The 12,641-nt window shown below is 50.0% G+C and overlaps 1 protein-coding gene across 1 annotated transcript; it reads left to right on the forward strand.

Annotated features, from left to right (window-relative positions):
• Positions 1 to 10,088: 10,088 nt before the first annotated feature.
• Positions 10,089 to 10,658, forward strand: tmem229b (transmembrane protein 229B; the record flags this gene model as incomplete). Its single annotated transcript, XM_084438927.1, has 1 exon — positions 10,089 to 10,658. One exon carries the CDS (start codon positions 10,089 to 10,091, stop codon positions 10,656 to 10,658), a length of 570 nt encoding a protein of 189 aa, XP_084295053.1.
• Between the last annotated feature and the right edge of the window lie 1,983 nt (positions 10,659 to 12,641).

A 12,641-nucleotide genomic window follows, 5' to 3' on the forward strand; every position in this document is an offset into this window, starting at 1 on the left:
TGACTGATCAGAGACTGACTGAGGCAGCTCTGCCTCTATGAGCTATAACCTTACCGGGTTATAGTTGGCCTGACACTTCAAAAGGAAGAAGCCCCCAAAAAAGGTTCCATATAGAACCATACTATATTTCCAAATATCACCTGTCTCAGCTCCATAAGCTGTCTTTCTGATCTCTCTCCAGCTGACCGGGAATTGCAGCAGACTGATGCAGACAGTGAGGGAAATAATGTCAGGAATATTGTCTCCCAGACAGTGGCTCTAATAATAATTAGTACTGAGGCACTTCTGCATGTGACACCCGATATACCCTCAACAGTTCACACCACAGCGAACTCCTGAAATATTCAAGACTGGCAGCAGTAAAAACTGATCCCCTCACATACGTGCGGTTGATCCCATGACAGACACTCCGGAGCCTGATGGCTCACGATAGCGCCCCGCCATTGCGCACCGTGATCTTTATTCTCCACAGGTGTAGGTGATCGCCTACAAGCCAAGACTTGGGTATAGGCATACTGCTGGTTTCCTTATAGTATTAGCCTGTAACTAACTGATGATTAGGGATGTGCTCACTGTTAATATGGTTGTTACTAATTTTAGTAATATAAAGTATAATGTAACCTATACGATGCTACATTAGCCTGATAGGTTACCGTATGATCCGTAGCGTTAGATGTAGGTATATTGTATGATCATAGGGTCTATTATGCTACTCCATTCAAATGTAGAGTGTTTTTGTTTTCTTTGGTACCAACGAGGTAAGAAAGGGGTTAACCAAAGATGCAAGACCTGCGTGCGCGCAGAGCCAGCCAGGGCTGCTGTCTCTGAGCATGTGCCGTTGGCTGCTGCAGTGAAGTAAAATGTGTCAATTTCCATCGGAGAGTAGAGGGATGGTGGACAGACGAGTCGAATATCATATCGCACTAAATGTAGCCTAACAAATTAGTTGTTGAACGGGGACCCGCGGGACCTAGCCTACCGCAGACGGAAGACGCCAAACGCACGGTAAAAAAAAAAACCAACACTTCTGGACAATTTATTTCACTTTACTTACTGTTCCTGACAATGCGACATCCTGACGCACACCGTAAAATCATTATGACATTGGGGGAGTTCGTGTATGCTACCTTATCTGAAATTTAAGATTACTTTACCTAATTAAAACAGTGTTGAACGTTTGAATAACTGGTCAAGTTATATTATGTCCCGGTCTTGACTGCGGCTCGCTGTCACTGCTTTTAACTCTGCCCCCACTTCACTGCACAGAACAGCGTTGCTATTATTTCCCTCACAGTTCCGGTAAAGCTGCTGGCACATATCCTCCATGATTTTAGCATTTAGTATGCATTTCAATCACATCCCCAGTAATTCACCTTCTTTTAAGGAATTTTCAAAAGAAGGCTGCGCTTGACTTTTTGGGAGAGCGCGCTCCTCTGCCCTGCGCTCGCGGGAGGCCGTATCAGTTTGAAAGCCGCCTAGTCCGGTTGTAGCCTTGAGCCTACAGTTTCCCCTCATAACGTGGGCCTGGATAGCTTCCAGTTAGGGTTACGTCAAGCTTTGACCATCATTGTCCCCCACCAGATGAAATCGAAAGGGAGATGGCCTTTTAATTTGACCCCTGCACTAGTGCATGCGTGTTACGTTGGTTCTGCCGTCACACACACATGTACCAGAGCCCACCACCTGGGGGCGCTTGCCACAATTAATTTTTCCCATTGACAAGTAGGCCTACATTTTGCTTTGTACATAAACCAACCCAAGGGGCCAGGCTGCGATTTACTTACTGAAACATTTTGATCAGCGCCATGTTGCCGAATCGACCCCTTTTGACATGCGCAGTTGTGCTTTTCTCAGACCCCGCCGCGTTCACGAACAGTTTGCACTTCCTGTGGATTTCCAATGCACATTCACAGCTCTCCCCGCTCCGTTAGTCTGTCTGAATTAGCATTAAGAACTAGCTTGCGTAGAATACTGATTCTGTCAAATATATCGGTTCAAAAAATAATTTATTTATCCAGGCATCTTAGTTTTAACAGTTTCATTATAGCGGAGCAGGCTATATTTGCTCGTATGTGTTATCTGTTCACAACTTCGCGATCGTACAGCCAGGCTCCAGAGCTCCAGGAACCTCTATGCCTACCCCTCACACAACTGCTAACCTGACGGTACTAGCAGTCCCTTATCCCCCCATTAGCTAAATCAGGTTCAACGGTCACTCCGCCTGGTTATCAGATCAAAACTACTCGATAAAGTATCGCAGAGAAATTTCAAAGGTACTCACAGAAGCAGGAGGGTTGCGTCTTCAAAAACGCATGGTTTTGAAAGAAATGCGCTACTAATAAACATGTTCAATCTTACGCTCAAAACCGGCTCATATTTTCACAAAATGAATCACCGGCAAACGCCGGGCTAGAGACACAGGGTCTTCACTGCAAACGCTTGTCTTCTTCTACGCTGCTGTCATGGGTGGTGCGCTGTGATTGGATGGCAGCAGACAGCAGCGTAGAAGAAGACAAGCGTTTGCAGTGAAGACCCTGTGTCTCTAGCCCACTCGAGGGCTGATTTGCGGGGTCCGTGGCGTGGACGGTGGCGTGGTGGCAAGACTCCGCCCCCTTGCGTCATATTGGGTCGGGGGCAGTGGACTGTAGGTCAACAAGGGAATACATAGGGATGTATTAATTGGGAAGGGAGAGAGGGACAACCCGACATTTGCTCTCCATGCTGCGCTGGCTTACAGACACGCACAAAAAAGGCTAGCCTGTCTTCACCAGTAGATTTCTTAGGATCAACTGCTTTAAGAGATTCCAGGACTGTATTAAGTAGGACAGGATCTAAATTAAATTGGGAATTATTAAAAGAATTTGAAAAAGATGGGCCTATAGAATTTTGATTAGCCAGAAGCTGAATATTTTCATTCTGGGAAAAGCGGCTAGCTTCAGGTTCAAAAAGGTGGCCAGCAGCAGCAAAGTGTCTATTAAAAGCAGAAACAATGTCACTTTTATCTTGCAGTTTGTGTTTGAATGAAAGCCAGTTGGAAGCCTTCTTAGTGTGTTTGGTGAGAGACCAGGCTTTGTTACGCACTAAGAATAAGGCTGTCAACTCTGGAAAACCAGGGACTAGATCTATTTTTTACTTTGATAGTTTTGAATGGAGCATGAGTCAAATGCTCTGACCACTACTCTACCTGTGCAGTGGAGATTGGCGGGTTGGTTTTGGTGTCCTTCTTCCAGTCCATATATTGGGTTGGAGTTAGAATAAGGGTTGGGGTTGGGACAGGTTCTGATCTATAAGGCAAGGGATAAAGGTTGGAGTGAAAGGATGAACATGTGGAGGTTTGGGGTAAAGTCCTATAAAGTCATCCCCACCGAGTCTTGAGCCCCAGCCTCCCGGGTGGGAGTCCAATGCTGTCACCACTACTCTACTTGTGCAGTGGAGTTCAATGGGTTGATTGTTTGTCAGTAACTGACATGGTCTGTTTGTCAGTAATTCACATGGTCTGCATGTTGTCATGTAAGAACAGGATGGCATCCACGGTGGATTGTTTCAGAGTGGTTCTCCTCTGCTCTATCGTTCGGCCAGCTGCACTGAATACCCTTTCACAGCTGCTGCTGCTGCTTGCTGGGACGCACAGGGCTGATCTCGCTAACTTGGCCAGCTTTGGGTAGTGCACACTGTTGATTCTCCACTAGCCTAGTAGATCCTTCTCGTCTTTCATGACATGCTTCTGTGATGGTCCCCCATTGACATGGCCAAAATCCTCATCTTGGTGCTCCCATTCAGCGAACATCTTCTTTGCTGCTGGCAGCTCGCCAGTGTCCCTCACTGGTGGTCTCTCGGTTTCTTCTGCTTCTTCCTCTATCTTTGGAGCGATCAGGGTGTGGACGTGGTCGTGTTCTTCAGCTCTCCTAAGTTGACATCGTCCTCATGTCATTGAATTTGGCCCAGAGGAAAAGAGCAACTTTGTGCAGCGTGTGGACTTGAATTTTCTGCTCTAGATTCGGCGTGTCTCTGTCTTACTAGGGCTCATTGTTCCGAGTCCAGGGCTGGCAGTGTCTTCAGTTTCTCAAGCCAGAGGCACACCAAGTTCAGGATGGCATATTTCTTGCCTTCCAGCTCTCTCTGAGCACCGTAGAATGGCTGCAAAAAACTGCCAAATAAGCTCAGCGAGTCTGGTGCGACGTTTTCGATGCGCACAAGATCTCCGCGGGTCAGCTCTGCGTAAATGTCCTGCACCGACTTGAGGGTGAGGGAAACGGTGCTGAATCTTGTGTCCCCCATCTGTATCAGCGTCTTGGATACTTGGTCTCTCCAATATCCGGTGCGTCTTCAGCCAGTGTGTTGGCGTTCAGCCTGTGGTGTAGGACTGTGTTTATCAGGTGATCGATGCATGAAAGTCTCCTGTATGACTGCAGGGCATTGATTACTGTATTGAGTACTGTTGCTGCCTTAATCTGTCACCCCCACAACTCAGCTCAGGGAGAGGGGGTTGAAGATGAATTTGTTGACCGGCAGGTTTACTATCTTGCGTCTGATGTTCTTTCCTGTTTTGGCATCCTCCACCGGAAACACAGCTGTCGTGAGTTTTAGGCTACTAACTATCTGAAAGTCTGCGGTCACGTAATGGCAGGTTATTGGCATGTAGCTGCGCTTCCGATAGTCGTCGGTCCACATATCCGTGTTCATTCCGATGTCTCTGTTTTTTAGGGCATCCTTGAGCCTCTGTGTCAATACTTCTCTCTTCTCATTTGTCTTCTCCAGACTGTACAGGCGTTGGAAATGGTGCTGTGGTGAGGCAGGACTGGGCCGGGACACGACCATGTGAAGGTGAAGCACCAACATTGATCAACTCTTGAGCTAGCTTTTCAAAGCCCTCTCCATTGACAACATACAATTTACAGCAAAATGCAACACATTTCTCTGTGATGGACTGCTTTGTTGTCAATGGGACTTTCTTCTGAGTGGTAACAAATGCGGACACTGAAGGCTGACTTTCCTCTCTTGGCCTGATACGGAAGTTGTTCCACACCTCTGACTTTTTCTGGCTATTATGAGACAAAGTGAACTCTCCAGATTTTTTTTTTTTTTTTTTTACCGGTTCCCAATACCCATCCTTACCGCTCCTTGCACTGAGCTGTCTCGTCACTGCACCCTGTCCAATTTTGTCTCCATGTTATGCAGCATGCCTGAAAGCAAATTCCTAGGATGTGAAAAAGTGCAATGGCAATAAAACAAATTCTGATTTCTGCCTGACAGCGACGACATATAACACAAAACTGCCTTGCTAACTCAATCTTGTTGTAACTGAGATATATGCTGAAATTAATTTTTTGGACAAACGTGGTCAACAAACATGTAGGCTGCAATGCAGCTCTTGTGCAGCTCTAATAATTGGAATAGAAAACCAGGCTGATTGCTCTTGTCCAGGAACCCCCCCTCCCCAAATCCTAGGGGACACCAGTTCCAAGAATATCCCTGGCATGCTGGGATAAAAAGAGAATCACTACACATTGCTGTCACATCCAGTACATTAGCCTAACACTCTGCGCTCCCAGGTGCCCCTCTGTGATGATGACTCCAAACCGTTCCATCACAAGAGAGGAGGCCATAGCTCAGAGATGGATGGAAGCTGGAATTTAAAAGTCCCAAACAGTGGCCATCCTGGGTAAATCGGAAAGCTCTAGATGTGAGAAAATATCACAATTTTGTGTGTGTGTGTGTGAGAGAGTGAGTGAGTTTGTAAAGACGGTCTTCATTCAAGAGGGGTACGATACACAATATAAAAGTATTAGGCTACAGTATGTTGCATGGCATTCATGGGCAAATCTCTTTCTCCCTTCTTAGCCCCAAGATTCCTAATCCCTCAGACATGACCCACATGTGATTGAGGGCTGGGAGGCTTAGCTCCACATCTCAGGGTCAGTAAACTGGTAGAGCTCAGGGCAGTAATGTGAGGGTAGGGGGCACCAGGCATGTATATGTCCCTGTCTTGGACACCATGTACAGTACATGATTAAAGAGGTAGATTTTCCTTCATTTGTGTACCACGTTCTCTAGCGCTGTTTCAGAGGGGTGGATGGTGTGAGTGAGTGTGCAGGCCTACTTTGAACGGTGAGGTGAATAAATAGCTCTTTCCACTCTGTATATTTTTTCACCTTCAGGGTATTGACAGGGTTGCCTACCGAGGCATTATATGAGCCCCAGAATGACAGACAGACAGACAGACAGACAGACAGACAGACAGACAGACAGACAGACAGGCTAGGTGCAGCAGCAGACTTTTTACCCAGCCCACCCCTCACAGCATCCCTCCAGCTCCAGCAAAAGCCCTGTTCTTTACACAGCTCTGTCCGTCTGTGGATGTGCCTCGCTTTTGGTTGACCTCGATGGTCTTTGCCTCACATCTACATTGGTGGTTTGAACTCTCATCGCTGTACTGGAGCAGTACTGAAAGCAGATAATGCGTCTTACTTATGTGTGAACTCCTCAGGGTGTTCTGAGTCTGTGCAGCAGGTTATAGTCGCTTTTCCCAGGTTGTGCTGGGTAATGGAGCTCTTGTCTGGGGCCCGGTGCCAGGAAGCTGTCACAAAGGTAATTAAACTGTCTCTGCCATTGACAGGGGATCACTTTGTTAAGTGCTGCTCGCACTGGGTTTGGGGAGATCCCGGCATGTGGACTGGAGGCCTTGATCATGATCAATTAACTGTTATGATAGTGAACGGGGACTCAAATTCACTTATCTAAGTCGACGTCCAGGCCAGCTTTGTTTAGGCTGATGATGATGATGACGGTGATGCTCATGGCGGCAGCGATGTCACCCGTTCTCTGATTATCCTTTTGTCGAGGCCACGGTTTGTGTGCGGACAGGTGGGAGGTGCTGAGTGATACATTTAGAAGACGGAGCGGTGGGACCGGCGTGTCCGTCACCACCACCTGCTCCCCACATCACCACCACCTGCTCCCCGCATCACCACCACCTGCTCCCCACATCACCACCACCTGCTCCCCGCATCACCACCACCTGCTCCCCGCATCACCACCACCTGCTCCCCACATCACCACCACCTGCTCCCCGCATCACCACCACCTGCTCCCCGCATCACCACCACCTGCTCCCCCCATCACCACCACCTGCTCCCCACATCACCACCACCTGCTCCCCACATCACCACCACCTGCTCCCCACATCACCACCACCTGCTCCCCACATCACCACCACCTGCTCCCCGCATCACCACCACCTGCTCCCCGCATCACCACCACCTGCTCCCCACATCACCACCACCTGCTCCCCGCATCACCACCACCTGCTCCCCGCATCACCACCACCTGCTCCCCACATCACCACCACCTGCTCCCCGCATCACCACCACCTGCTCCCCGCATCACCACCACCTGCTCCCCGCATCACCACCACCTGCTCCCCACATCACCACCACCTGCTCCCCACATCACCACCACCTGCTCCCCGCATCACCACCACCTGCTCCCCACATCACCACCACCTGCTCCCCACATCACCACCACCTGCTCCCCGCATCACCACCACCTGCTCCCCACATCACCACCACCTGCTCCCCACATCACCACCACCTGCTCCCCGCATCACCACCACCTGCTCCCCACATCACCACCACCTGCTCCCCACATCACCACCACCTGCTCCCCGCATCACCACCACCTGCTCCCCACATCACCACCACCTGCTCCCCACATCACCACCACCTGCTCCCCGCATCACCACCACCTGCTCCCCACATCACCACCACCTGCTCCCCACATCACCACCACCTGCTCCCCACATCACCACCACCTGCTCCCCACATCACCACCACCTGCTCCCCACATCACCACCACCTGCTCCCCACATCACCACCACCTGCTCCTGTTTCTCCATGGAAAACCACGAGCCGTGGTGTAGAACGGCCATGACCGTTCTTAGCTGCATCATGCAGTGTTGATGCTACAGTACCTACCTACACAGGCATCATGCTCCGCGTGGGGCCACTTCCAGCTGCTACTGTAGTAGATGGTTTTGTACACAGTTTACAGCTTTGGGCGTGTATTTAAGGCCACTGTTCCTGTGTTTACCTCCTGTCTGTGTGAGTGCGTGTCCAGTTGACAGATCTGTCAACCTCGTTCCAACGAAGACCCCAGCCAGTCCCTCTGTGGGGAAACTCCTACTCCTCATCCTCCTTCAGGTTGAGTTAAACTCCCTCTAAGTTCAGTCGGCGATTGGCACAGCCATGTCTCCCCTCTCCTGGGTCCATCACTACTGCCAGGGTGAGATCCACTTACATGACGACACCCGCTCAACAGGACGCCCATGAGAGTGAATAAGTGGGAGAGAGGGAGGAGGAGGAGGAGGAGGGAGGGAGGGACGGGGGGGACGAGAGGGGACTGGGGCGATGGACAAAAGCAGGTGTGGGCGATACACGGAGAGAGGGATGTTGAGAAAGAGCTTGTGGAAGGAGGGTACCGGGAAGGGTGAGAGAGAGGAGGGCAGGATGAGATGAGGAGAGAGCGGAGATGAGTAAGTGGATGAAGAGAGAGAGTGGTGCAAGAGAGAGATAGAGGGGCGGGTCGAGGAAGATCAGTGTGCTTGCCAGGCTGGCAGCCCACTCTTCACACAAGCGCATTGTGCCTCGCTGGGGAAAAATGTGCTAATCCTCATGATTCTGGCGTGAGGCCTGCTAAATCCTCCTTTTGTTCTCCTCTACTCTCAACCCCCTCCACTCTTGTCTTTAGTAGTACTACTGCGATTGATTATTGTATAATTCTGTCCATTATGATACAACTGCCCTACCAGTTCCAGTCCCTAAATGGAAATGTTGCCCTAACCTGAGACATCTTGGTGTTATTTTCGATCAGTCTATGCACCTGGACAAACATGTAAAGTCTCTGACTCGTACCTGCTTTTTCCACCTCAGAAACATTGCAAAACTCAGGTCCATTGTATCTCATGCTGAGCTGGAAATGTCTGTCCATGCATTTATATCCTCCGGGCTTGACTACTGTAACTCACTGTTCACCTGCCTTACGAAATAATCTGTGGATCAGTTGCAACTGGTCCAAAATGCTGCTGCCAGGTTGTTCACCAGGTCAAAGAGGTCATGCCACATCACCCCCATCCTTGCCTCCATACTTTGGCTCCCAGTGCACCTCAGGATCCAGTTCAAGGTCCTGGTGTTCACCTACAGAGTCCTACATGGTCAAGCCCCGCCTATATCTGCGACCTCATCCACCTATACTCGTCCAGCCGGTCCCTGAGGTCGTCCAACTCCGACAGGAGGGGCTCCTGGTGGTGTGTCGGACCAAGCTAAGGACTAAGGGTGACCAAGCTTTCGGGGCGGTGGCCCCTAGGCTCTGGAATGCACTCTTCCAGGACTTGAGAGCCTCAACAACTGAGAACTCTAAAAGAGTCAGTTGAAGACCCACCTGTTCAGGCAGGCATTACTTACTTACTTACTTTCCAGACATTGAAAGGGAACGTGACTCTAGGAGAGTCTGGTCTGTCGTTCTGTCTCCTGTCATATGCATGGCTGTGTATATGCAGGATGTCAAATGTGTTGTATGAGTGAAGGAACCTATCCCTGCATTGGCCTCTTGACACTTGATACCAAACCCTGCATGTGTGTGTCTGTGTGTGTGTGCATTTGTGGGTGTGTGTGCGTGTGTGTCTGTGTGTGTGCGTGTGTGTCTGTGTGTGGCCGGCTAGGGGGATTTGCATGAAGGGCAGATGACGTAAAAAAGCTTCTGCAATAAACCAGCAAGCAGCACAGAACACACCGCTAAGCAGCTACATGTATTCACGAGGCTTCAGTCACATCTATTTTCATCATTGGCAGCCTGTGTAGTCGTTCTGCTATCCTTTCCCGAACTCCTGTCCTGGAAAAGCCTTTGCCCCATCAGGACAAGATGAATACTGTGAGTGAGCGAGAGTGAGTGGGGCTAGATCACACACTCTCCGTTTCATCTAATCTAATCTCTTAAATCACCCCCCATCCCCCACCCCTTCTGCCCACCCCCCCTTCCAGGCCTGCCGCCTCTCATCACCAGAGAGAGAGAGAGAGAGGGGGGTGGAGCGAAAGATGGCCAGCGCCGGCGCCCCCGTGCCGCTGACGGCGCTGTCGCGCTGGTACCTGTACGCCATCCACGGCTACTTCTGCGAGGTCATGTTCACGGCGGCCTGGGACTTCGCCGTCCACCGCAACTGGAAGTTCCCGGGCGTCACCAGTGTGTGGGCGCTCTTCATCTACGGCACGTGCATCCTGACCGTGGAGCGCATGTACCTGGGCCTGCGCGGACGCTGCCCCGTGCTGCTGCGCTGCCTGATCTACACCCTGTGGACGTACCTGTGGGAGCTCGCCACGGGCCTGCTGCTCAGCCAGTTCGGCGCCTGCCCCTGGGACTACTCGCAGTTCCGCTACAACTTCCTGGGCCTGATCACGGCCGAGTACGCCCTGCCGTGGTTCTGCGCCTCGCTGGCGGTGGAGCGCCTGGTCATCCGCAACACGCTGCGGCTGCGCTTCCACCGGGGGGCAGGAGGGCCGGACTCCGCCGCCGCCGCCGGAGGGGGGGGAGAGGGGGCGGGGGGGAGGAGTAGGGGGCCGGGCAGTGGAGTGGACGCCGGCGCCAACGGATACCTGAAGGCGGATTGAGTTGGGGGGGGGGGGGGGGGGCTGAGAAGCTGAATGACAGCGTCCTGCTCAGCAGACGGACGCACAGATCTACCCCTCGCACCCTAACCCACATATACGCAGACAGACAGACAAACAGCCTGACTGACTGACAGGCTAGTAGACAGACAAACTGACTGACAAGCTGGTAGACAGACACAGACTGACTGACAGGCAGGCTAGTAGACAGACAAACAGACTGACTGACAGGCAGCCTAGTAGACAGACAAACAGACTGACTGACAGGCAGGCTAGTAGACAGACAGACAGACAGACAGACAGACAGACAGACAGACAGACAGACAGACAGACAGGCTGACTGACTGATTGACTGACTGACTGACTGACTGACTGACTGACTGACTGACTGACTGACTGACTGACTGACTGACTGACAGTGAGATGACTGACATGCAAACGGACAGGCAGGCAGACAGACAGACTGCTCAAACTACTCATTATGGGCTGGGATGCTGAGGTGAACTGAGTGCCTAGACAGCCTTAAAACCAGAGCAATACTGGGCCTAAATCAGCATTCACACTCACTCCCCTGTTACTCCTTCCATGGAGGAGCCGTCCTCGCTCCTCACTCACCTACAGAACTGCATGTCCCATCAGCCCTTTTACCTACCAGACCCAGCCCACCTCACCATGGGTTGGCCCTAAGGAGAAAGAGAGAGAGGAAGAGAGAGAGAGAGAGAGAGAGAGAGAGGGAAAGAGCAATATAGAAAGAGAGAGAGAGATAGAAAGAGAGGAGGAGGGGTAGAAAGAGAGAGAGCTGTTAGCCTCTTGATAGTATAACACCTCCTTTTAAAAGGATATATTTATTATTATCAATATTCAAAGCACTGTAGTAGTGTAGCTTCAGATAAATCTAAAATAAACTGTGTGTTGTATTATCTGCCCTACAGCAAGGCTAAATGCTTCCATTTCATGTCACAGAGAATGTTTTTCTTCTGTCAGTGAATACTCCCAAACGGTTGAAAAATGCATGTGTTACTGAAGTATCTTGTCTTCCAAAATATTTATGTCTGCTGAAAAAAATCACCCCATGAACCTGTCCTTTAACTTCATTAATATGTTTATGTTCATGTTGTTTTTGAACACTACCCAAAATAGCAGTGGACGCTGCATATTGATCATGAGTGGTTATAACACCAGCAGACATGATGACCATCAACATCCAAAATGCCAAGGGGATGTCAGTCCATACCGGGTGTTATGTTTTGTGATGTTGTTGGGAGCTTCTATTGCACTGGAGGATTACTACACGTCCCCTGTCCTCTCAGTGTGAATGTGGACATTGTCAACTGTTACTGTACACAAGTATTATTTTCATGTATGGTTTTGTATGTGCATTGTTGTCATACTGTATGTTTGAACTAATGCTTCTCTGTGAGCTCTCTCAGGTATGCAGTAGGATCAAGTTAACATCCTGTCATGGTGTGGTTATTGTCTGAGATAGGAGGACAGTCCAATAACTGGGTCTCTTTGTGCATGGTGCTGTCCAGCTACTCAGACATTCCTCTGAAGGACTAGGTATGTGCAGTGGAATGTATGCCTGTGTGTGTGTGTGTGTGTGTGTGTGTGTGTGTGTGTGTGTGTGTGTTTGACATGCATTATTTGTTACCTGAAAACCTCTCGTCCATCGTCTGCAAATGCCCCAGATGGTAGTAGGAGCGTGCACCTTAACCACGTTTGACGTTACACAGAGCTGCCACCCACTGGTCCAAGTGGCACTGCATCTAGAGACATGAAGACTAGGATTCAAGGGTTCAAGGATGTTTATAACGTACAGTACAGGTACAGTGTACAATGAAATGCTCATGATCCAGAGATATATTTTTGCTCATACGGCTGTTGGTTGCTGCATCGTCAGCTCCAATTTTTATTTTTTATTTTTATTTTTTACCTCAGGCTTTAGGAACGATATGTCATGACAGCATAATGTTCAGCTACTGTCTT

Source organism: Borostomias antarcticus, assembly GCF_949987555.1.
Source record: "Borostomias antarcticus genome assembly, chromosome: 5".
Classification (NCBI taxonomy): Eukaryota; Metazoa; Chordata; class Actinopteri; order Stomiiformes; family Stomiidae; genus Borostomias; species Borostomias antarcticus.